At 40.3% G+C, this 26,990-nt stretch overlaps 1 protein-coding gene across 1 annotated transcript; it reads left to right on the top strand.

Annotated features, from left to right (window-relative positions):
- Nucleotides 1–635: 635 nt before the first annotated feature.
- Nucleotides 636–26,861, top strand: cnot11 (CCR4-NOT transcription complex, subunit 11). The gene is made up of 7 exons (XM_072577612.1): nucleotides 636–1,163; nucleotides 12,571–12,735; nucleotides 16,415–16,567; nucleotides 18,600–18,802; nucleotides 22,854–23,056; nucleotides 23,761–23,857; nucleotides 26,166–26,861. Exons 1-7 carry the CDS (start codon nucleotides 845–847, stop codon nucleotides 26,361–26,363), a joined length of 1,338 nt encoding a protein of 445 aa, XP_072433713.1. The 5' UTR covers nucleotides 636–844; the 3' UTR covers nucleotides 26,364–26,861.
- The last annotated feature ends 129 nt before the right edge of the window (nucleotides 26,862–26,990 follow it).

Below are 26,990 nucleotides of genomic sequence, written 5' to 3'. Positions count from 1 at the left end.
AATCATTCCTGAATACAGTCTCTCTCCATGTTCCTGACAGTCAAGATCATTCCTCAGAACAGTCTCTCTCCAGTTTCCTGACAGTCAGATACATTCCTGAAAACAGTGTCTCTCCACATTTCCTGAATACAGTAACTCTCCACATTTCCTGAATACAGTCAGACACATTCCTGAATAGTGTCTCTCCACATTTCCTGACAGTTAGACACATTCCTGAATACAGTAACTCTCCACATTTCCTGAATACATTCAGACACATTCCTGAATACATTCAGACACATTCCTGAATAGTGTCTCTCCACATTTCCTGAATACAGTCAGACACATTCCTGAATACAGCCTCTGTCCACATTTCCTGAATACAGTTAGACACATTCCTGCATACAGTAACTCTCCACATTTCCTGAATACAGTCAGACACATTTCTGAATAGTGTCTGTCTACATTTCCTGAGACACATTCCTGAATAGTGTCTCTCCACATTTCCTGACAGTCAGACACATTCCTGAATAGTGTCTCTCCACATTTCCTGACAGTCAGACATATTCCTGAATACTGTGACTCTCCATGTTGTTCCTGAAGGATAGCCCTGGCCCTGAGGTCAGGTTTTGCGACAGTGCTGTGAAACGGCGGCGCCAAACTGTTGGCTTTGCGGTAGGTGTTGGCGGCCTGCGGCTTGGTCCAACGCGGTGCTGCCGCGTTAAAATCTTGAGGTTTTGTTTAAGAAAAGAGCGAAGAATTATATGTTTATTTGTTTGTTTTTCCCCACCCCAAGGGGACGCTTGTTGTAGTTGTTGTGGTGGAGTCGGCGGCGGCGGCGTTCGGCCTCCCGGGCCCGGGCACCATGACTCTGGCTCCGAAGGAGCTGAGCAGCCTGATCGGCATCATCTGTGAGGAAGCGACCAGTAACACCTTCGAGGGCCTCTCCACCGCCTTCCATCACTACTTCGCCAAGCATGACCATTTCCGAGTCGGCTCCACGCTCGTCATGTTGCTGCAACAAGCCGACCTGCTGCCCAGCCCCCAGCAGCGGCTCACCGCCCTCTACCTGCTCTGGGAGATGTACCGCACCGAGCCGCTCGCCGCCAACCCCTTCGCCGCTGTCTTCGCCCATCTCCTGAACGCCGCGCCGGTGGCCGAGGAGCAGGAGAAACAGCTGCTGGGTAAGCCCGTGGACGGTGCTCGGAGACCCACCGTCCCCTGCCCCAGCGGGGGGGAGGTGGCTCATGGTGACCGAAAACATGCGTGGCCGGGGTTTACCATCTTTTACCTCCTTTTTAAAAAAAATAATTTTCTCATTTCGCACGGAAAATTCATTCAGAGCTTGCATTATCGGCGACGCCGCTCACCATCGATGTAAAATCTTCCAGGTGTTGAGTGTGAAACATCTCACACTTACAAAGAGAATTCTGTCAGATTTCCTGTCCACACCAGAATAGTCAGTGTACTTTCAGAGGGGAGTTAAAAATCAAACAACACCAGGTTATAGTCCAACAGGTTTAATTGGAAGCACACTAGCTTTCGGAGTGTTGCTTTTTCCATTTAAACCTGTTGGACTATAACCTGGTGTTGTGTGATTTTTTTTAACTTTGTACAGCCCAGTCCAACACCGGCATCTCCAAATCATGACTTTGAGGGGAGTTCTGAATGTGCAACGTCTCAAAAGGCTTTCCGAGATTGAATGAGGTGCCCAACAAACGCATGTGGCCTTTAATGTAATTTCTGCTATGGAGCTGATAGCTTCATCTGTAACATGAGATGAAAACATCCACCCGGGAACTTAGAGGCATGTTTAGAGCCTTTGTTCTTTCGAAGTCAGTTCAAATTCCGCTTCAACTGTTTCACAGCTCAGTTTCCGGAGTTCACAGGGAATGTGAATTATTTTGTCCTCAAAATTATCCATTGTGGTGGAACCAAATGATTGTTCTAATTCACACAGGCCTGCTAACTGTTTCCATTTAAATTCTGTTATTTGTAAATGAAGTTTGAGTAATTGATTATTGGAAATAATTTCAGTATTGATTTTTCTTTTGCCAGCATAGAAATTGTAGGAAGCGGGTGAGCTTTAAAAATGCTGTGTAAGATTTGTATGAAAATATATACCTTTGTACACACCCTGAACTTAACTCTAACCTTATCACAGAAGTTAATTGATCAACTTTGTGCATTTTTTAGAGCTGCCAATTCATTGTGTGTTGGAATGTAAATAGAGTAATAGAGCTGTACAGCATGGAAACAGACCATGCCGACCAGATATCCTAACCCATCAAGTCCCACCTGCCAGCACCTGGCCCATATCCCTCCAAACCCTTCCTATTCATATACCCATCCAAATGCCTCTTAAATGATGCAATTGTACCAGCCTCCACCACATCCTCTGGCAGCTCATTCCATACACGTACCACCCTCTGCGTGAAAAAGTTGCCCTTTAGGTCTCTCTTATATCTTTCCCCTCTCACCCTAAACTACGCCCTCTAGTTCTGGACTCCTCTACCACAGGGAAAAGACTTTGTCTATTTATCCTATCCATGCCCCTCATAATTTTGTAAACCTCTATAAGGTCACCCCTCAGCCTCCAACGCTCCAGGGAAAACAAGTCTAGCCTGTTCAGCCTCTCCCTATATCACAAATCTTCCAACCCTGGTAACATCCTTGTAAATCTTTTCTGAACCCTTTCAAGTTTCACAACATCTTTCCAAGAGGAAGGAGACCAGAATTGCAAGCAATATTCCAACAGTGGCCTAACCAATGTCCTGTACAGCTGCAGCATGACCTCCCAACTCCTGTACTCAATACTCTGATCAATAAAGGAAAGCATACCAAGTGCCGCCTTCACTATCCTACCTACCTGTGACTCCACTTTCAAGGAGCTATGAATCTGCACTCCAAGGTCTCTTTGTTCAGCAACACTCCCAAGGACCTTACCATTAAGTGTATAAGTCCTGCTAAGATTTGCTTTCCCAAAATGCAGCACCTCGCGTTTATCTGAATTAAACTCCATCTGCCACTTCTCAGCCCATTGGCCCATCTGGTCAAGATCCTGTTGTAATCTGAGGTAACCCTCTTCACTGTCCACTACACCTCCAATTTTGGTGTCATCTGCAAACTTACTAACTGTACCTCTTATGCTCGCATCCAAATCATTTATGTAAATGACAAAAAGTAGAGGGCCCAGCACCGATCCTTGTGGCACTCCACTGGTCACAGGCCTCCAGTCTGAAAAACAACCCTCCACCACCACCCTCTGTCTTCTACCTTTGAGCCAGTTCTGTATCCAAATGGCTACTTCTCCCTGTATTCCATGAAATCTAACCTTGCTAATCAGTCTCCCATGGGGAACCTTGTCGAACGCCTTACTGAAGTCCAAATAGATCACATCTACTGCTCTGCCCTTATCAATCTTCCTTGTTACTTCATCAAAAAACTCACTCAAGTTTGTGAGACATGATTTCCCACGCACAAAACCATGTTGACTATCCTGAATCAGTCCTTGCCTTTCCAAATACATGTACATCCTGTCCCTCAGGATTCCCTCCAACAACTTGCCCACCACCGAGGTCAGGCTCACCGGTCTATAGTTCCCTGGCTTGTCTTTACCGCCCTCCTTAAACAGTGGCACCACGTTTGCCAACCTCCAGTCTTCCGGCACCTCACCTGTGACTATCGATGATACAAATATCTCAGCAAGAGGCCCAGCAGTCACTTATCTAGCTTCCCACAGAGTTCTCGGGGACACCTGATCAGGTCCTGGGGATTTATCCACCTTTAACCGTTTCAAGACATCCAGCACTTCCTCCTCTGTAATCTGGACATTTTGCAAGATGTCACCATCTATTTCCATACAGTCTATATCTTCCATATCCTTTTCCACAATAAATACTGAGCAAAATATTAATTTAGTTTCTCCCCCATTTTTTGTGGCTCCACACAAAGGCCGCCTTGCTGATCTTTGAGGGGCCCTATTCTCTCCTTAGTTACCCTTTTGTCCTTAATATAATTGTAAAAACCCTTTGGATTCTCTTTAATTCCATTTGCTAAAGCTACATCATGTCCCTGTTTCACCCTCGTGATTTCCCTCTTAAGTATACTCCTACTTTCTTTATACTCTTCTAAGGATTCACTCGACTTATCCTGTCTATACCTGACATATGCTTCCTTCTTTTTCTTAACCAAACACTCAATTTCTTTAGACATCCACCATTACCTATACCTACCAGCCTTCCCTTTCACCCTGACAGGAATATACTTTCTCTGGATTCTTGCTATCTCATTTCTGAAGGCTTCCCATTTTCCAGTCGTCCCTTTACCTGCGAACATCTGCCTCCAATCTGCTTTTGAAAGTTCTTGCCTAATACCGTCAAAATTGGCCTTTCTCCAATTTAGAACTTCAACTTTTAGATCTGTCCCTTTCCATCACTATATTAAAACGCGTAGAATTATGGTTGCTGGCCCCACAGTGCTCCCCCACTGACACTTCAGTCACCTGCCCTGCCTTATTGACATAGCTGTCAAAGATAATGTGCTAACGTTTTTTTGAGCCCTCTTACTCATGTTGCTTGTAAGTCTAGCAACAAACCATATAATCAGGCCAAATGTATTAAGTTGACACTTGCGTTTTTTTGGAAAAACCAGGATGGCTTTCGAAAAGTCTGGTGAGACCGTATAAAGTGAGATGGGTCTTATTATTAAGTGAACCTGCTTCACTCATCTGGCAACTTGTTTAAAAGCAACAGCAAGCTGCTTGACTAATTTCCATTACCTTTGTGTATACCAAGAAGGCAGATGCTATGCAGATGAGAGTGACATAGGAAGAAATTCTTTCACTAGAAGGTTCAAAATTCAAAAGAAGTGGGAAATAGATAGTTGATACTTATGACCAGATGAGTTGCATCCAAAGATATTGAAAGAGATGAGAGTGGTAATTGCAGGGTCAATGGTCATCATCTTTCAGTCTTCCTTAGACTTGGGAGAGGTGCTGGAGGACTGAAGAATTACAAACGTCATGTCCATGTTCAGTAAAAGCCTAGCATTTACAGACCAATTATACTTCATTGGAGAAGTTTCTAGAAATAGTTATTCAGGATAGAATTAGTTGTCACGTGGTAAAAAGTGGTTTGATTGTGAAAATTCTGAGTGAATTTTTAAAGAGGAAACTTTTTAACTAACTTGCTGGAAGTTTTTTTTAAGCATTAATTGGAAGGATCAATGCAGATAGTGTTTTGATGTGGGGTACATGGTTTTTCAAAAGGCATTAAATAAAGTGCCACACAACAAACCTGTGAGAAAGGGTGTAGCTTATGGAATAAAAGGGAGAATAGTAAAACGGATGCAAAATTGGCTGAGTGATAGGTTACAGGGAATGGTCAATGAATATCTTTTAGACTGGAGAAACATTTGCAATGCAGTTCTCCAGGTTTTGGGATTAAGACACTTTGTTTTCTTGATATTTGCAGCGGTCTACAGCATAGAATTCTACCCTATGGAGTCGGCACCGGTCAAAAATAACCACCTAACAATTCTAATATTGTTTTCCAGCACTTGCCCTATGGTCTCGTATGCCTTAGCATTACAAGTGTACATTTAAATGCTGCTCAAAAATAGAGAGTTTCTGCTTCGACCACTCTTAGAGGCAATGAGTTCCAGATTTCTGCCGCTCTTCAGCGAAGAAAAAATTCATTTCGAGTGCTCTCTTGGTCATTGATCCTCTCCACGAAGGGGAAATGTTCCTTCTGCCTATCCCTCACATAATCAATGCATCTCAGTCGTGTCATAGAGATGTACAGTATGGAAACAGACCCTTCAGTCCATCTTGTCCATGCCGACCAGATATCCTAACCCAATCTAGTCCCACCTGCTCCATAACCCTCTAAACCCTTCCTATTCATGTACCCATCCAGATGCCTTTTAAATGTTGCAATTGTACTAACCTCCACCACTTCCTCTAGCAGCTCATTCCATACAGGGTGGCATAGTGGCTCAGTGGTTAGCACTGCTGTCTCATAGCACCAGAGTCCCAGGTTCGATTCCACCCATGAGTGACTGACTGTGTGGAGTTTGCACATTCTCCCAGTGTCTGTGTGGGTTACCTCCGGATGCTCCTGTTTCCTCCCACAGTCCAAAGATGTGCAGGTGAATAGGCTGTGCTAAATTGCCCATAGTATTCGGTGCATTCGTCAGAGGGAAATGAGTCTGGGTGGGTTACTCTTCAGAGGGTCGGTGTGGACTTGTTGGGCCGAAGGGCCTGTTTCCACACTGTAGGGAATCTAATCTAATCAAAAGATGTACCACCCTCTGAGTGAAAAAGTTGCCCCCTAGGTCTCTTTTATATCTTTCCGTTCTCACCCTAAACCTATGCCCTCTAATTCTGGACTGCCCCACTCCAAGGACAAGACTTTGTCAATTTATCCTATCCATGCCCCTCGTGATTTTATAAACCTCTATAAGGTCCCCCCTCAGCCTCCGATGCTCCAGGGAAAACAGCCCCAGCCTATTCAACCTCTCCCGATAGCTCAAATCCTCCAACCCTGGCAACATCCTTGTAAATCTTTTCTGAATCCTTCCAGATTTCACAGTATCTTTCCAATAGGAAGGAGACCAGGATTGCATGCAATATTCTAACTGTGTCCTAACCAATGTCCTTTATAGTCGCAACATGACCACCCAACTCCTGTAGTCAATGCTCTGATCAATAAAGGAAAGCATACCAAACGCCTTCTTTACTATCCTAACTACCTCTGACTCCACTTTCAATGAGCTATGAACCTGCACTCCAAGGTCTCTTTGTTCATCAACACTCCCCAGGACATTACAATTAAGTGCATAAGTCCTGCTAAGATGTGCTTTCCCAAAATCCCTCGCATTTATCTGATATAAATCCCGTCTGCCACTTCTCAGCCCATTGGCCCATCTGATCAAGATCCCTTGTAATTTGAGCTAATCTTCTTCGCTGTCCACTACATATCCAATTTTGGTGTCATCTGCAAACTTACTAACTATACCTCTTATGCTCATATCCAAATCATTTATGTAAATGATGAAAAGTAGTGGACTCAGCACCGATCCTTGTGGCACTCCACTGGTCACAGGCTCTCCAGTCTGAAAACAACCCTCCTCCACCACCACCCTCTGTCTTCTACCTTTGAGCCAGTTCTGTATCCAAATGGCTAGTTCTCCTTGTATTCCATGAGATCTAACCTTGCTGATCAATCTCCCATGGGGAACCTTGTCGAACGCCTTACTGAAGTCCATTATAGGTCACAACTACCTCTCTGCCCTCATCAGTCCTCTTTGTTACTTCTGCAAAAAAACTCAAATCAAATTTGTGAGGCATGATTTCCCACGCACAAAGCCATGTTGACTATCCCTAATCAGTCGTTGCCTTTCTAAATACATGTACATCCTGTCCCTCAAGATTCCTACCATCGATGTCAGGCTCAATGGTCTAAAGTTCCCTGGCTCGTCCTTACCACCCTTCTTAAATAGTCACCTGGAGTCTACTCAGCTCCAAGGGAAACAAGTCTATTAATCTCTCTTCGTAACTAAGACTCTTTAGCCCAGGCAACATCCTGATAAATCACCTCTGCACTCTGTGTTATCACATACCTCCTATCATGTGAATTTCAGAACTCTAGCTGCGGCCAAACCATTTTTTGTAAAGTTCCAGCATAACTTTGCTCTTCCTAAATTTTGTGCTTTGCTAATTAAGGCAAATATGCCATCTTCCTGGCCTGCTACCTTGAGGGACCAGTGCATATCAAAGTCCCTCTGTTCCTTTGTGTTACTGTTCATTGCATTTTCCCTTGCCTTGTTTGTCCTGCCTAAGTACGTCATCTCATGCTTTTCGGAAAATGTAATAATGATCTCGTTTTTGGTATGCAGTTGACATTTTCAAAGTTTGCAGATGATGTGAAACTTAGAATCAGTGTAACTGTGAGGAGGACAGTGAACAATTTCAAAAGTTTTGGTGATTGGCAGATGGATAGCAGTGGATGTTCCTTGCAAAAAGTATGATGCCATACATTTTGATAGAACATTGTCAAACAAATAAAATAAGGGAATAAATTCGAAAGGGGGTTCAGGAGTCAAGGCACCTGTGCACAGAGCATTGAAGGTAAGACAATCGTAGAGAGTAGTTAATGAAGCATTGTCTCCTAGGCTTTATTAAGAGTGGCATAAAGTACAAGAGCAAGGCGATTATGCTGAAATTGTACAAGACAGTTCAGAGAATCATAGAATCACAGCTTGGAAGCAGGCCAGTCAAGAAGGACGGACTGCACCTAAATTGGAAGGGGATTAATATACTGACAGGGAGATTTGCTAGAGCTGCTAGGGAGGATTTAAACTAAGAAGGTGGGGAGTGGGACCCAGGGAGATAGTGAAGAAAGATTTCAATCTTGAGATTGGTACAGTTGAGAACAAAGGTGAAGCAAATAGTCAGGGCAGGCAGGGACAAAGCAGAGAACAAGATAGGATTGATAAATTAAACTTTTTTTTTCAATGCAAGAGGCCTAACAGGGAAGGGCAGATGAACACAGGGCATGGTTAGGAGCATGCGACTGGGATATCATAGCAATTACAGAAACATGGCTCAGGGATTGACAGGACTGGCAGCTTAATGTTCCAGGATACAAATACTACAAGAAGGACAGAAAGGGAAGCAAGAGAGTAGGGGGAGTGGCGTTTTTGATAAGGGATAGCATTACAGCTGTACTGAGGGAGGATGTTCCCAGAAATACATCCAGGAAAATTATTTGGGTGGAACTGAGAAATAAGAAAGGGCTGATCATCTTAATGGGATTGTATTATACATCCCCCTAATAGTCAGAGGGAAATTGAGAAACAAATTTATAAGGAGATCTCAGCTATCTGTAAGAATAATAGTGTGGTTAAGGTAGGGGATTTTAACTTTGCAAGCATAGACTGGGACTACCATAGTGTTTAGATGAAGAGGAATTTAAGTGTGTACAAGAACATTTTCTGATTCAATATGTGGATGTACCTACTAGAGAAGGTGCAAAACTTGACCTACTCTTGGGAAATGAGGCAGGGTAGGTGACTGAGGTGTCAGTGGGGGAGCACTTTCAAGCCAGTGACCATCATTCTATTAGTTTTAAAGTAGTGATGGAAAAGAATAGATCAGATCTAAAAGTTGAAGTTCTAAATTGGAAGAAGGCCAACTTTGACGATATTAGGCAAGAACTTTCAAAAGCTGATTGGGTGCAGATGTTTGCAGATAAGGGGATGGCTGGAAAATGGGAAGCCTTCAGAAATGAGATTATGAGAGTCCAGAGAAAGTATATTCCTGTTAGGGTGAAAGGGAAGGCTGATAGGTGTAGGGTATGCTGGATGACTAAAAAAATTGAGGGTTTGGTTAAGAAAAAGAAGGAAGCGTTTGTCAGGTGTAGATAGGATAGATCAAGTGAATCCTTAGAAGAGTATAAATGCAGTAGGAGTATATGTATGAGGGAAATCAGGAGGGCAAAAAGGGGACAAGAGATAGCTTTGGCAAAAAGAGTTAAGGAGAATCCAAAGAATTCATTAAGGACAAAAGGGTAACTAGGGAGAGATGAGGTCCCCTCCAAGATCAGCAAGGCAGCCTTTGTGTGGAGCCACAGGAGATGGGGCTGATACTAAACGAGTATTTTACATCATAAAAGCAAATTACTGCAGATGCTGGAATCTGAAACCCAAACAGAAAATGCTGGAAAATCTGAGCAGGTCTGGCAGCATCTGTAAGGAGAGCAAAGAGCTGATGTTTCGAGTCTAACTGACCCTGCATCAGGGTATTTACTGTGGAAAAGGACATGAAAGATATAAAATATAGCGAAATAGATGGTGACATCTTGAAAAATTGTCCATATTACAGAGGAGGAAGTGCTGAATGTTTTGAAACACATAGAAGTTGATAAATCCCTAGGACCTGATCAGGTATACCCTATAACTCTGTGGGAAGCTAGCAAAGTGATTGCTGGACCACTTGTTGAGGTATTTGTATCATTGATAGTCACAAGAGAGGTGCCGGAAGACTTGAAGTAGGCTAACTTGGTGCCACTATTTAAGAAAGTGGTAAGGACGAGCCAGGGAACTATAGACCAGTGAGACTAACGTCTGTGGTGGGCAAGTTGTTGGAGAGAATCCTGAGGGACAGGATGTACATGTATTTGGAAAGGCAAGGACTGATTAGGGATAGTCAACATGGCTTTATGCGTGGGAAATCAGGTCTCACAAACTTGACTGAGTTTTTTTGAAGAAGTAACAAGGAGGAGTGATGAGGGCAAAGCAGTAGATGTTATCTATATGGACTTCAGTAAGGCGTTCGACGTTCCCCATGGGAGATGGTTAGCAAGGTTAGATCTCATGCAATACAGGGAGAATAGTCATTTGGATACAGAACTGGTTCAAAGGTAGAAGACAGAGGGTGGTGGTGGAGGTTTTTTCAGACTGACGGCCTGTGACCAATGGAGTGCCACAAGGATCGGTGCTGGGTCCACCACTTTTCGTCATTTATGTAAATGATTTGGATGAGAGCAAAAGAGGTATAGATAATAAGTTTGGAGATGACACCAAAATTGGAGGTGTAGTGGATAGCGAAGAGGGTTACCTCAGATTACAACAGGATCTGGACCAGATGGGCCAATGGGCTGAGAAGTGGCAGATGGAGTTTAATTTTGGGAAAGAAATCTTAGCAGGACTTATACACTTAATGGTAAGGTCCTAGGGCATGTTGCTGAACAAAGACACCTTGGAGTGCAGGTTCATAGCTCCCTGAAAGTGGAGTCGAAGGTAGATAGGATAGTGAAGAAGGCATTTAGTATGCTTTCCTTTACTGGTCAGAGTATTGAGTACAGGAGTTGGGAAGTTATGTTGCAGCTGTGCAGGACATTGGTTAGGCCAGTGCAATTCTTGTCTCCTTCCTGTTGGAAGGATGTTGTGAAACTTGAAAGGGTTCAGAAAAGATTTACAAGGATGTTGCCAGGGTTAGAAGCTTTGAGCTATAGGGAGAGGTTGAATAGGCTGGGGCTGTTTTCCCTGGAACGTCGGAGGCTGAGGGGTGACCTTGTAGAGGTTTATAAAATCATGAGGACAGGATAAATAGACAAAGTCTTTTCCCTGGGGTGGGCGAGTCCAGAATTAGAAGGCATAGATTTAGGGTGAGAGGGAAAAGGTATAAAAGAGACGTAAGGGGCAACGTTTTTACTCAGAGGGTGGTACGTGTATGAAATGAGCTGCCAGAGGAAATGGTGGAGGCTCGTACGATTGCAGCATTTAAAAGGCATCTGGATTGGTATGTGAATAGGAAGGGTTTGGAGGGATATGGGCTGGGTGCTGGCAGGTGAGGCTAGATTGGGTTGGGATATCTGGTCGGCATGGATGGGTTGGACCAAAGGGTCTGTTTCCATGCTGTACATCTCCATGATGCTATGACTCTAGTCGGCCCATTGAGTCCTCACTGACCCTCTGAAGAGCATCCCACACAGACCCACCTCTCACCTGTCCCTATAACCCTGCAACTCCCATGGCTAATCCATCGATCCTGCACGTCCCTGGATACTATGGGCAATTTAGCATGGCCGATCCATGTAATCTGCACATCTTTGGACTGTGGGAGGAAACTGAAGCACCTAGAGGAAACCCACGCAGACACGGGGAGAATGTGCAAACTGTACACAGAAAGTCGCCTAGGGATGGAATCAAACCTGCATCCCTGGTGCTGTGAGGCAATAGTGCTCGCCACTGAGCTGTGCTGCCTCTGTGCTGTTAGATCTCAGAGTATTGAGTACAGTTCAGGATGCCAAACTGTAGGAAGGATGTGAGTGCAGAGTAGATTTACAAGAATGATTCGAGGGATGAGAAACTTCAGTTTTGAGGATAATTTGGTGTCTTGTGGAGTTTTCCTTTCTTTTAGGAAGGGAATGATGGGAGGAAAGAAAGCTAAAGCAGATCTGGGATTTTCACGATTTTGAAAGGTCTGGATAGAATATTTAGAGCGACAGTGTTCACATTCATAATAGGATCAAAAACAAGAGGACAAGAATTTACAAAAGAAGAAAATGTGATATGGGGGCAAAACAACTTTCACCAAGGTCTGGAATGCATTATTTGGATGTGTGTGGATACAGTTACTTGAGGCATTAAATGTTTTAGATGGAAACAATGTGCAAGGTAGGAGGAAATGCAAGAGAATAGCATTAAGCCATGATACTCATTAGGAAAGCCAGTGCATGCATGATGGGCTAGATGGCCCCCTTCGATGTTGTAACAATTCTATGACTTTGTGATGTAATGGTGGAGAAATACACACAATTCTTTTAAACTAGTTGTTAAATTGTGATATTTACTTTTTGACATGTTTTGTTCTGAGAAAAGTTCATAGGAAATTAGATCCCATACAAATATAGGAAAATTATATTTCACAAATATATTTCTCAACACATACACAATTTTCAAAGTTTTTTTTACAGTACTGCTTAGACTTTTCATGTTTTGTAGCTAATGTTTCTTTTTATTTATTGTAATTAAAAATTATTTAAACTCCATGCTGAACTTTTGTGTTTTTTTTCTATTTAACAGGATTCTTGCCACCAATTACTCCACCTGAGAAATTTTTTCTTTCTCAGTTGATGTTGGCTCCTCCAAGAGAGCTGTTTAAGAAAACCCCTCGTCAGATTGCATGTATGGATGTGGGTAACATGCCTCAGTCTGTAGATATTAGTGGCCTGCAGTTGGCCTTGGCTGGTGAGTAATGTTGTTGTACACTCTTCAAAAAAAAGTTAGATAAGTTCAGCCAAGGATCCTGTAAAACTAAATTTGTCAAATTGTAATTTAGCCTCAAGCTCACGCGCACTTTCTACAATTGGCAAAATGCAGAATTCAGTTAGATGGTGTAATTATTGCAGCAAAATAACTATTCTGTTTTAACACACTATTTGTGTTTGAGTAAAGTTTGGGATGTAACAGAATTTTATGCAACAAATCACTGTACCTCAAACTGGTATTTTATATACAAAGGCCTTGCAACTGTTCAGTTTTTAGAAAGGTCTAGCAGGTTGAGGCTGAAAAACAGAATAGACTATTCTTGATCTTATATTTAAATGTTAAGGACAATGGTAGAAAAGATTTCAACTACGAAGAAACTGTGAAATTTTAAGAAGTTTCAGGGTTTGGTGAAGAGACTCCTAGTATACGTTGAAGAATAAATGAAATGTACAAAGGCTGACAAACAGGCATCAGAATTTGTTTTTTCCTGAAGGCCTTTTGTGAGGTATTCTTTAAGCTTACATTTTGATTAGTATTCAATCTTTTTGGGGTTTTCTTTTCTTTCAACAGAAGAAACAAATGAGAGTCAAAAGTAGAGATTGGGCTGCTCCAAATTGATGCAGGAAGGCTCATGATGGGAGATAGGAAATAGCTGAAGAACTTAATAAATACTTTGTCAGTCTTCACAGTGGAAGATATGAGTAATATCCCAACAATTAAGGAGCGTCAAGGGGTAGAGTTGAATATGGTGGCCATTACAAAGGAGCAAGTACTTGATAAGCTAAAAGGGCTAAAAACTGACAAAATTTCCTGGCCCAGATGGGCTACATCCTAGAGTTCTGAGGGAGGTGGCCGAAGAAATAGAGAAGGCATTTGTTGTAATCTTTCAAAAAATCACTGGAGTCAGGGAAAGTCCCAGATGATGGGAAAATCACTGTTGTAACCCCCTTGTTCAAGAAAGGGTCAAGACAAAAGATGGAAAGTTATAGGCCGATTAGCCTAACCTCAGTTATAGGTAAAAATTCTAGAATCCATCATTAAGGATGAGATTTCTGAATTCTTGGAAGTGCAGGGTTGAATTAGAACAAGTCAACATGGATTTAGTAAGGGAAGGTCATGCCTGACAAACTTGTTGGAATACTTTTGAAGAGGTAAAAAGTAGGTTAGGCCAGGGAAACCCAGTGGATGTTATCTATCTAGACTTCCAAAAGGCCTTTGATAAGTGCCTCATGGGAGGCTGCTGAGTAAGGTGAGGGCCATAGTGTTCGACGTGAACTCCTGGCATGGATTGAGGATTGGCTGTCTGACAGAAGGCAGAGAGTTTGGATAGAACGTTCTTTTTTTTGGAATGGCAGCTGGTAACAAATGGTGTCCCGCAGGGTTCAGTGTTGGGGCCCCAGCTGTTCACTTTATATATAAATGATCTGGATGAAGAGACTTGGGGGCATTCTGGCGAAGTTCACTGATGATACAAAGTTAGGTGGACAGGCAGGTAGTTCTGAGGTGGTGGGGAGGCTACAGAAAGATTTAGATAGTTTAGGGAATGGTCCAAGAAATGGCTGATGAAATTCAATGTGAGCAAATGCGAGGTCTTGCACTTTGGTAAAAAGAACACAGGCAAGGACTATTTTATAAACGGTGATCTGAGAGTGCTAGTACAGGGTTCTCTGAAGGTTGACTTGCAGGTTGAGTCCGTGGTCAAGAAAGCAAATGTAATGTCACTTATTTCAAGAGGGTTGAAATGTAAAAGCAGTGAGGTGATACTAAAACTTTATAAAGCTGTGGTTGGGCCCCATTTAGATTATTGTGTCCGGCTTTGGGCCCCACACCTCAGGAAGGACATAATGGCACTGCAGCGTGTCCAGCGGAGATTCACACGGATGATCCCTGGAGTGGTAGGTCGAACATACAATGAGTGGCTCAGGATCCTGGGATTGTATTCGTTAGAGTTCAGAAGGTTGAGAGGAGATCTAATAGAAACTTACAAGGTAATGCATGGCTTAGAAAGGGTGGATGCTGGGAAATTGTTTCCATCAGGCGGGAATATTAGGACTTGTGGGCATAGCCTTAAAATTAGAGGGGGTCAATTTAGAACGGAAATGAGGAGACATTTCTTCAGCCAGAGAATGGTGGGTCTGTGGAATTCATTGCCACAGAGCGCAGAGGAGGCTGGGACGTTAAATGTCTTCAAGGCAGAGATTGATAAACTCTTAATCTCACAAGGAATTAAGGGATATGGGAGAGTGCAGATAAGTGGCGTTGAAATGCCCATCAGCCATTATTGAATGGCTGACTGGATTCGATGGGCTGAATGGCCTTACTTCCACTCCTATTTCTTATGGCACAAATACCAAGGATTATGTACATATTATTTAAACTTTTAATTAGAAATCAATAAGTAACATGTTCTTGTTAATTAATGATAAATATCCAATATTTTGTTTCCAAAATGGGATCATGCACATATTGCAATTAGCCCCTCTTGCCCTACTATGCAGAATATCTACTCATTGTTCCAGGATAGTCAGCTGATCTTTTGTAGAAATAATAATTAGAAGGACCCTTGGTTGGGGTCAGCAATATTTTTCTGTTAAGGAGCGTCTTGAAGGATAAGTTGTTAAGCGAGGTGGACAAGCTTATAGAGGGGATTAATGAGCTAAACTAAAGGCAGCTAAAGGCATGGTTACAATATTGGAGCAAGAAAAATCAAGGATGTATAACAAGCTAAAATTCGAGAAATGCAGTGAATTGAAGAACAGCAGTTGGTTGCAGAGGTTAGGCAAAATGAATTTGAAAACAAGATTTAGAACTTTATCTCCCTGTCTAGCAGTGCCACAAATTTAATGTAAAAAATGAGCACAGAGATGAACAGGGTGGTGTAAGTAGTTTAGCATGTGCTTAGAGTTCACCCTGAATCATTTACATCTGGTTCTGCCTGTTGCGCACTCTCTCAATCTGGAAATCAGGCTGGAGGAAATCAGCTGAATTGATGCGACTGTGCAAATCAGTATGAAAAGTTCATCTGCTGAAGGATTCAATTGGATGTGATACGTCATATCTAGTCATTTTCTTTACTGATGCTAACTGACCCCCTGTGAGTATCCAGTATTAGATATATTGTCAATGGTGCAAGAAATCCATTACTTTTAGGAAAGATTTTTTTCAGACATTAATGCACAAGTTTGTAAATAGTTCCTTTGAGCCCTCAAGTTTACCCTGAGACAGTTGTGAACTTTGTAGGATATATCATTTCAATATGCCCTTTCAAATTGCTTGGCATAGCATAGAAGTTTGTGAATGAGAGTTTAGTTTTAGGCAACATGTAATGACACTTCTCAATGATCTCCTCCACAAATTAGGTAAACCTTATATATTATAAAGAGGCTTTTTTAAAAATTTGCCTCATGTACTAGTGAGATGAACAATAGTAAGGATTCTGAAAAAGAAAATTAGTATTTTTTTTTTCCTTTTTGCCCTTTGCTATCTGGATTTATATGCAAGTGAACACCTTCAAGGTGGTCAGCAAAGTTGCCTCTATGATAGGAAGTCATGTAGCATGAAGGGAGTCAGTCTTTAGTTGATCTGCAATTGTCCTTTATATATGGATTACTTATATATGTTTGTACATTTTATGCATAATCTTTTATTTATTCTGCAGAGCGCCAGTCTGAATTACCAACTCAAAGCAAAGCCAGTTTTCCAAGCATACTCCCTGATCCTGATCCTGACTCTTCCAACTCTGGATTTGACAGTTCTGTCGCTACTCAGATTATAGAGGCTTTAGTGAGTGGACCAAGGCCACCAATAGAAAGTAAGCAGTTTTAAACTGATGTTGATGATATTAGAAAAAGGGATGCTAATCTAGAATGTTCTTAGTCCCAGAACCCAGATTCAAATGTGCTCATTTCTTCCAATTAATTTTGCATTTTGCTATCTTTTGATATAATTGATAAATTATTAAATGTCAGAATAACAAGCAGTGCTGTGAGGCTTAATTGTCGTAGCGTTGGTCTCCGAAATTAGTACCTTTTAATATTAGTCAAGAATGTCCACACTTTCTTGCTGATAAAAGATGTGTAGTATTAGTAGATATATAGGGGAGGCTGCCTATATTCACCTCTTAATGGCCACTTTCCCATGCAGTATATCTAAAATGGGTGCAAAGCACCATCATCCTGTTGCATACAGCATTTTAAACTTGATTGTATAGATTTTCTAACTCATTTAAGTACTTGATGAGAATTTGGACTCCATTAATTTGAGCCAAGGATGAAAGGGGTGGTGCAGGGAGAAGAATTCAACCATCCATATGCTTAACCTAACTGGCCTTCCTGCACACTGTGTGCCATGTTTTAAGATGTACCATGTTTAAAGATGTAGCATGTTAAGCTTCCATGTCGTGGTCCATTATGTCATCTCAGTTACTGCTCTAATCATAAACTTGTTGAGTTGGTATGTATTTGTTGATGCACTTAATTCATAAAGCTAAATAAAGGGATTGATGTTTCTAAAAATAAACTCAAAAATATATTGTTTTAAAGCAAAGTAAGAAGAGAGCACATGAAATATGGGAGCCCTGGTGTAATTGTGATATAGTATCTTGTGTTCAAAAGGAATGAAGAATAAAAATGGGGAAATCTTGCTAAACTAATTCAAGGCCACAGACCACACAGAATATTGTGAACAGTTTTGGTCCCCTTATGTGAGGACAGATATACTGGTTTTGGAGCAGTCCAGAGAAGATTCATGAATCTAATCCAGGGTATGGGAGAGAGGTTGAGTATTATGGATTAGCTGCGACAAAAATATACCAACTCAACAGGTTAGCACTGCCTCACAGCGCCGGAGACCCGGGTTCAATTCCCTCCTCAAGCAACTGTTTGTGTGGAGTTTGCACATTCTTCCCGTGTCTGCATGGGTTTCCTCCGGGTGCTCCGGTTTCCTCCCATAATCCAAAAATGTGCAGGTTAGGTGAACTGGCCATGCTAAATTGCCCGTAGCATTAGGTGAAGGGATAAATGTAGGGGAATGGGTCTGGGTGGGTTGCTGTTCGGAGGTCGGTGTGGACCTGTTGGGCCTAATCTAATCTAATCTAATCTAATCTAATCAGGTTTATTGTTATCAAGCTGTAACTGAGATGACATAATAGATAATGGATCTGTACTCATTGGAGTTTAGAAAAATGAGCAATGACCCTTTTGAAGCATACAAGATTCTCAGAGGACTGGACAGGGGAAATGTGGAGAGGTTATTTCTTTGAGTGGGAGAGACCAGAGAACATAAACTGATGTTGTTACGAAGCTGGTTTGGTGATGTCCATTAAAGACAAATTTGGGGAGGAATTTCTTATGTGGTATTGAATGTATAGTTATTCTTTTACAGCAAAAAGTTGGAGGGGTTGTGTGATTAAGTATATTCAAGGCTGTGACAAATTTTTAGTAAGGCAATTCATGATTATGGGGAAAAGGCTGGAAAGTGAAGTTGAGGGTTATCAGATGAGTCACAATTTAATTGAATGATGGAACAGACTTGATGGATTAAATTATCTGCTTCTGCTCTTACATTTTATGGTTGTCTTTGAGGTTTGTAGAAATGTTCACACGTTTTGGTCCTCAGTTGCTCAATAAATACAGTTGCTGGGAATTTCTTCATCTCCTTAAAACATGGGGTAATTTTTTTTTTACCTTGACCAAAGATACAAATACATATCCATCCCTATGCATTCTTCTACAACACCCTGAGCATCATGAAGGCAAAGCAATTATTTGACGTCCAATATATTTTTCCTGTCCATTCTTTCTAAAAAGCTGATTGGTCGATGGTTTTCTTTTTATCCCATTAAGGTCATTTTCGGCCAGAGTTCATTCGGCCTGCTCCTCCACTTCATGTGTGTGAGGATGAACTAGCTTGGCTGAACCCAACGGAACCTGACCATACAATCCAGTGGGATAAAACCATGTGTGTTAAAAACAGCACAGGAGTGGAAATCAAACGCATCATGGCAAAGGCTTTCAAGAGTCCATTATCTGCACAGCAGCAAACACAGGTAATTGCAAATAAGATTCATTTGGAATATAACTGAGTTCCATCACTAATGTTTAATACTATGGAAATGCACCTATCCTGTTTATCGCTGTATCACCTTTTGAAATTTTAAAAAATGCTGTGCTTGATGATAAATAAATCTGATAATAAATAAGAGACAGGCAGAGTGATTGAAATGGAAGATTTTAATTTTCACGTAAATTGAAAAAGAAAACTGACTTGAAAGGTAATAAATGTTCAGTATAGTTTGAGTAACGATATAACCTAAAGTCAATCGGGGTGGGTCATACATGAGGCAAAATCTGCAGATCTCAATTTCTGAAATAAAATTTTGGAGAAACACAGCAGGTCTTGACAATGTGTGGGGAGAGCGAGAGAGAGAGAGAGACACACACACACAGGTAATGTTTTCATTCTGATATGATTTCTTCAGAGGGCAAGTTATATTGAAATTTGTAATAGGATAGGTTTACTTAACAGCATAACTGTGAGAGAAAATCGAACTATATGTAGTTATAATTATGGTTAACATTCTTTATCGTTTTATAATCAACCTGTTCAGATGTTTTATGACACTTCCAGTGTAGGTGAGGATTGAACCCAGGCCTCCTAGCTCAGAAGTAGCACTACCACTGTGCCACAAGGACCATAAGGTTAACATTCTAGTATTTTCTAATCAACCTGTGACACACCTCTGGAGCAGACTTGAACCCGGACCACTTGGTTCAGAGGAAGGGGCATTGCCTCAAGAACTCTCAAGGTTAACATTGTCTTGTTAGAGCCTTATTAGAAGCAATGTGGACCCTTTGAAAACTGATAATTATGATAGGGAAATGGCACATGTTGAATAAATACCTTGTTTCAATATATGGGGGTAGAAGAGGAGAATAAAATGCAGACATCCCAAGGAAATTTGATGTTAAATCCAGTTTGGCAACTAGCAAAATTAACGTAAGTAAAATAGAGAGAGTATCATTATTTCCTCACTAATGAGGGACAGACCGCATGGATCAGTGTTTGCAAGGAAATAGCAAAGAACATTGCACATGTCCTGACTATAATCTTCCAAAGTTCTCCCAATTCAGGAACCATTCCAGTTAGATTAGAAAATTGCATCCTACTCTATATAAGAAAGGTAAGTGAGGGAAAATAAAAATCTTGAATAAATGACTAACTTATGGCTTTGTAATTGTTGTAAAAACCCAACCAGTTCTCTAATTTCCTGTGGGGAAAGAAATCTACCACCCTTCACTGGCCTGGTCTGGGTGTGATTCCATATCCTGTGAATAGATTTTTTAAAAACCCATTGATTTATAGATCAGTTAGCTGAACATTGCTGTTGCGATCTGTTATTGACAGTTGACAGACATTTTTAGATTGACTAAATGGATTGAAATTTTTCAGCTGATCAGTGACAGTCAGCATGGATTTGACTAAATTGAATTTCTTGTTAAGAGGTGGCTAAACAATTGAACACATCAATGTCTGTGGGCGTTATCAAATTAACTTCCAGGAGGCACTTGATAAAGTCTCTAGTAGATTTAGATAAAACCAAAGTCTGTAGAAGTAAAAGCAAATTAAGATTCTTAGCAGTACTTTAATTAGTAGACTGTGACCAAGTGTATCCCATAGATAGGTATGTGTTGAAGTCTCAATGGTTCGCCATGAATGATTGGAGAGAGCTGCCTATTCATGTTTACTGATGATCCAAAGATAGAATTTCTTATTAGTATTGTAGATGAAAGCAAAATTACCGAGAGATATTAATAGTTTAAGTTTTGAATTTCATTATAGTCAAACGTGAAGTCATCCACTTTGGACCTAAGACTGATAGAACAAGCCTCCTCTTTAATGTTGAAAAGCTGGAAGTAGTGGATATTCAGAGAAACCTGGCTTGGGATCGATGTACATAGATTGTTAAAATGTTGTGGTCAAATGCTGAAAATAATTTTAATTAATAGAATGCTGGTCTCTATCCAGCTGATGAAAGTGGGTAGACGTTATGCTAGAGCTATACAAAGCCTGAATTTGACCACACCTGGTATACAGTTTTCAGTTCTGAACACACCTCTTAAGATCTTGGAGGGAATACAGTATAAATTTACCCAATAGTACCTTGACTCATATAGTGTTAAATTATAACGAGATTACAAAGAGTCATTTGAACTCAAAATGTTAACTTAGTTTCTTTCTCCACAGACACTGCCATACACAAATGCTGAGTTTCTCTTTGCTTTTATTTTACATCTCAAGCATATGTAATACTTTGCTTTTATTACCTAAACTAAGATTGTATTCCTTGGCATTTAGAAGGTTAAGGGATGATTTGATTAAAATTTGAGTTAATAGGCAGATAGATAAATAGAAATAACTTATACTGTTCTGGAAATCTGGGAATAGGTGACATAGCCTAAAGATTAGAGCCAAGTCTTTTAGACATGAATTTGGAACTGTCTTGTCATGTTCTGTGCTAAGGAATCATGATCCAGTATAGAAATCCAGTATAGAATATAAAGAGCAAAGAGGCTACTTTAGAAATGGCATTGAGAAGTGGCTGATAATTATTTAAAGGTAAATGATAAATTGCAAAAGGATAACGAAAGGCCATTTTAAAAATTGTATATACTCTGTTCTGATATAATGCGATAGTTCTGTTCCTGCGCAATCCTGCGTTGTAAGAAAATTGCGTAATAGCCACACCATTTAAACCAGTGGGACCAGAATCTCATTATAGCCAATACAGGTAAGGAAAGCTCATGGTCTATAAATAATGGTCTAAATTCTTCAATTACATTATAGCAGAACTGACTGTATTCTGTTTCAGCAGTTTAAAAGGGGATTATTTGATTTAAAAGGAGGAATATTAGAGAGATTGGAAAATGAGCAGAGATTGGACTGCAGTTTAAACACTAATACTGTTACAATCTGGACAGACTGGCTTGTGAAGTTCTGTGTTTACGTAATCACTGCTGAATTGTGGGATGAGGGATGAGTGAAAGTTGAGAAGAATACTATTTTTACTTGGCCTACACCAATTTGATAAATTTCTGTACATTATTGTGTTGATCTAAATAAAACAACTTAAATTTGTAAAGAGTTAAAAATCACAACACCAGATTGTAGTCCAATAGGTTTATTTGGAAGCAGTAGCTTTTGGAGTGCAGCCCCTTCATCAGGTGGTTGTGGCTGATGAAGGAGCAGCGCTTCCAATTAAACCTGTTGAACTATAGCCTGGTGTTGTGTGATTTTTAGCTTTGTCCACCCCAGTCCAACACCAGCACCTCCAAATCTTGAATTTGTAAGGCACATTTCATTATAGGAAATCATTCCAGTGTTTACAAGACTATTTTTATACAAAATCTGACATCAATCCACACAGAGATAATTGGGTTTGAATGGATACCAAAGATAGGACTGATTCTCTCATTAGAAGAGCACAGGGATCTTGGAAGTTTGTAGGGCTAGAAGAAGCTCAGGTGATAGGTGTATAGGGATGGCAAAGCTATGGAGGAATTACAATTGTGAATTTACTGCCAAGTTATTCACAAATATATACAATAAATGTGTAACATTTCAAATCTGCATACACTGTAAAGATTATGTAGTATGTATTCTTTGATCTTTCTTTTAAGGCAATGGATTTTTTTAACAGATACAGTCTCTCCCATTTTAAGATTATGCATAAACCTTTATAATGAGGCTTAACTGCTTTCAGAGTTAATTGCAGATTTTTTGAAAGATGATCCAAGGTTCACTTTGATGACAACATTATATGGGGAGAAATGAGGTGGTGGAGAGAAAAATAACATTTATTCAGATTCTTGAATGTTAGATTTTTTACAATATAGTGTTCCAGTAGTAACAGTCATCTTCACAACATTTCTGTTTGCTTTTATCTTAATTCTTAAATACATGTGTAATGCTCAAAATAATAATTTAACCCTCCAGTAGTAATTATTGGGCAATCATCTGATGATGTGTCTGAAAATTGACACACATCTGTGTTGTACCTGAGTAACATTGAGTTTTTACTTTTATTTTCTTCATGGTAGCTCCTTGGTGAATTAGAAAAAGATCCAAAGCTAGTTTACCACATTGGTCTGACTCCTGTCAAGCTGCCTGATCTGGTAGAAAATAATCCTTTGGTTGCCATAGAGATGTTACTGAAGCTAATGCAGTCGAGCCAGATTACAGAATATTTTTCTGTACTTGTGAATATGGATATGTCCCTTCATTCTATGGAAGTTGTAAATAGGTGAGTTGTATGTTTTTTTTCCCCCCACCCATTTATTTGATTTGTCATCTATATCTGCTGCTGTTCTGACTATATTCCATATAAATGGTAGTGGTGCAATTTCCCAGCCTTCCTGCTTCATGTGTAAACCTGGAAAGTGTCTTAACAGGTGCTATTCATCGCAATACTCTTCGTTGTCATCCAACTGGCTGTGCACAATTTTTTTGCCTTCAGTTGACAGCCACAGTAAGGAGTCACTCTACAGTTTACTTTGGTTGTATTAAAAGACAAGTGCATCAAAATGTAACCTTCACATTTGACAATCCAACATGAATAGTATTGCAGTTCTGTGAAAGCTCATTTATTTTCATACTAGATGTTTTGTTCTCATGTCTTTTGAATATTTTGGATTTGTTTTCTCTGGTTCTCCGATACTGTAGAAATAACTTGTTGCAGAGTATAAATCCATGGATTCAAGACCTTCCTGTAGCTCATCAGAGTGATGGCTATTTCTGTGTGTGCCTTAGCAGTCTGTTCAGTTGCAGGAAACAAAATAGTTGAACAATATTCTTTCCTCATCCAATAAGTAACTCTGCAAATTTGTTTCCAGTAGGGGTCACTAGGTAGTGTTTTAGAAATATTCTTTAAATGAATATTGGCCTAGTCTTTGTATAGTTCAAGCTTCTGGTTTTGTAATTCATTGCTCCTTTTGGTTTTTTTCTCAGGTTAACCACTGCTGTTGATCTTCCTCCAGAATTTATTCACCTCTATATTTCAAATTGTATCTCCACTTGTGAGCAGATCAAAGATAAATACATGCAGGTAATTGTGTTGCTTGCGGATAGTTGAATTGATAAGTCTTTATTTGTACGAGCAATATTATATGTGACCTTGCAAATTATAACTATATTCTGGGCATAATTTAAAATAGAAAGTTTTGCCATGTATGAACCACCCAAGTTTGCAAATTCCCAAAAGCATGTCAGGAGGGAAGAAGAACACAGTGCAAATTATTTATCTCTCTTTTCCCCCTTTTCAATTAGTGTGCCAGACAAATAAGCTAGTGGTCAACTCTGCTAGCATTCTGTTAAATCATGAACTCTAGATTCTATGGAACAAATCGGCAGGAATCGAAATTGTATATTTCTATCATAATCTAGCCCTCAAATGTGCAATATAAATTTTCATCTCATTTTGTATGTTTAATCTCTTATTTGATGGCCTTCACCTTGCTCAAAAGGAGAGACCATTTTCTTGAAATTATTTCTTGACACATTGTTTCTCTAACTATTAGGCAGTGTCTACTCTACTTTACACTTTGACATCCCAACTTTGTAATGGGATGAAAAGAACAAATACTTGGCTCCAAGAGAAATCTTTTTGGTCTCAATTCCATACTTTAGTCATGTTTGACTCAGCAGCTGAACTAACTGTGTGCATGTCTTGCCCTGTAGTATTTATCGTATATAGTTGTATTCTGGAGGGAAGGATCATAGGTGTGGCAGACGGTATGAAATCAATACTAATGTGAGCTTTAAGACCATAAGACATAGAAGCAGAAGTAGGCCATTCAGTGAGATCATAGCTGATCTGATGATCCTCAATTCCACTTTCATGCCTTTTCCCCATTACCCTCAATTCCCTGATATTAAAAATCTGTCCATCGCAGTCTTAGCAACCAAATTTTATACACGTTGGACAGGGCATGACTTATGTCCGATTCTATGTCCATTCCTGAAGGTGCCTTTCATTGTTCATGCTCTTCCGGATTATTAGTAGTTGGCTACAAATTAACCTTGTCTCTAGTTTTCAGAAGTCAAAGACTTTCTAGATGCTTCATTGTTTCATCTACCTATCACTACTTTAATAGGAAATAGCCTTCCTCTTTTCTCCTATTAGCTGAGTCTAAAATTTTACTTCTCTTCAGCAAACCTTCAGGATTGACTTCCTTCCGATCTGTTCAATGGGTTCTGAGATGAGTTCAAATGCACACCTGGGGCAGATGGTACTTGAAGGGTTGCTTGGGTTGCTTGTTGCTTTCTTATCCAATGTCTTAATGATAAATTCTCTATTTTGGTTGATTGCAAGCCAGAGACTTGAGAGTCAGTGATGTTTTTGCTTTTTTGGGGATGCTTTGAGGAGAACACCAAAACATTTCCCCTGTCCTCTTGGGAATCATCCTGGAGAAGTTAAGCATCAAAGCACTAAATTTGCAGTCAGTAACAATAACAACCTGTATTTCTGGATGGCATCTGTTATGAAGAAAAATCTTTCAATAAGACTGAAATATTGATGCCCCAGCCCTTAAATGCTGCCTGACCTGCTGCGCTTTTCCACTGCAACACTTTTCGACTCCGATACCATTGAGGTGGTTGACAATGGGGATCTGGAATTTAAAAAGAGGATTTTCCAAACCAGGACCTATTGCTAGTAGGCCAGCGTATAAAGGGCTGATGGCTGAATGGAGGAGTTAGGGGATGACGAACAGAATGTTGGATGAGCTCAGGTTTATGGAAGATGCAAGTGGGAGTCTGGTCAGGGTGACATTTGTATAGTCAAAATGGGGCTGACTTATGAAGAATGGTTGATTAGAACTGCTGATGTTGAGGAATTTAAAGTCCTAGGCACTGCTTTCTCACAGCACCAGGGATCTAGATTTGATTCGATTGGGTGACTGCCTATGTGGAACTAGTAAGTTGTCCTGTTTCCATGTGGGTTTCCTCCCACATTGCAAAGACGTGCAAGTTAGATGGATTGGCCATAAAATTGTCTGTAGTGTCCAGGGATGTGTAGGCTATGTGGATTGGCATGGTAAACGTGGGGTTATGAAGATAGGGTAGGGGTGTAGGATGCTGTTCGGAGGATCAGTGCAGATTGTTTGTTTGGTTCAAATGGCCTCTTTCTGCACTGTAGGGATTCTGATTCTAGGAGTCACTGCAATTTAGAGAGGTGATAAAAATGGAAGGAGAAAGTGAATTCCAGTCATTTGAGTTATTTCCAATTAAACAATTACATTTGTAACATTGTATTGCTTAGAAGATGTGGCAAGTAAGCTACATGATAAACCTGTTACTTGTGATACTAGGGAGTTACAGTGTACAGTAAACTAACATTGTCTGTTATCTTCCAGAACCGTTTGGTACGTCTTGTTTGTGTCTTCCTCCAGTCTTTAATCAGAAACAAAATTATCAACGTCCAGGACTTGTTCATCGAAGTGCAGGCCTTCTGCATTGAGTTCAGCCGAATACGAGAAGCGGCTGGCCTATTCCGATTACTGAAAACACTGGATACCGGAGAAAATCCTTCAGAAGCAAAATCATCAAAATAATACAAGGCAGAATTCAAAATTTCAAAAGACTGGAAAGGCTTTTGTCGTGTGTTGGAATCATTTCTGTGATTTCAGTGCATAATTGAAAGATATTTAGTTTTGTTTAAAAACAGTAAGCCTTTCTTAGCCACTCAGTTTGCCCAAATGGGACCGGACTTACTTATTTTCTTGTTATACAAGTGTGCAAGCCAATTCTGATGAGCATCTTGGTCACTTTTCAAGGTAGTGTTGTTGCACAGCAATGCACCATCACTTTAGTGACTCCTACTTAATTTGTGTTAAGGTATGCTTTCTATAAGAGAAAACTATGTTAACCAGTTTATTTCTGTTCTCTATCCTATGTATGATACATACTTCATATTATTAAATACATCAGCAGACAGCATTAGGTAAAATACAAAAGTAACTGAATTTGTGCACCATGTTTGGATTGAAGTTCATGAATGTTAATTATGAAGTCTTTGTTTTAATTAAAATGCTGAAAAATGAAGCAATCAACACTTTTGATTACTGATGCTTAAATTAAGATTTGAGGGAAGTTTTGTGGTGCTGGCCTAACAGTTGAAATTGGTGCAGGGAATCCTTCTGCAAACAATTCCCACAAAGTGATTATGCAAATTTATGGCC

This window comes from Chiloscyllium punctatum, chromosome 9, assembly GCF_047496795.1.
Source record: "Chiloscyllium punctatum isolate Juve2018m chromosome 9, sChiPun1.3, whole genome shotgun sequence".
NCBI classification, from domain to species: domain Eukaryota; kingdom Metazoa; phylum Chordata; class Chondrichthyes; order Orectolobiformes; family Hemiscylliidae; genus Chiloscyllium; species Chiloscyllium punctatum.
Note: the sequence above shows the minus strand (reverse complement) of the source record. Positions and strands in the feature narration are given on the sequence as shown.

Bases quoted from the DNA above. Each gene is read 5' to 3' on its own strand.
- cnot11 (XM_072577612.1), top strand. From the start codon at position 845: ATGACTCTGGCTCCGAAGGAGCTGAGCAGCCTGATCGGCATCATCTGT. The intron at 16,568-18,599 runs GTAAGCAGTTTT...TATCCCATTAAG, and splicing joins ACCAAGGCCACCAATAGAAA to GTCATTTTCGGCCAGAGTTC. The intron at 18,803-22,853 runs GTAATTGCAAAT...TCTTCATGGTAG, and splicing joins CTGCACAGCAGCAAACACAG to CTCCTTGGTGAATTAGAAAA.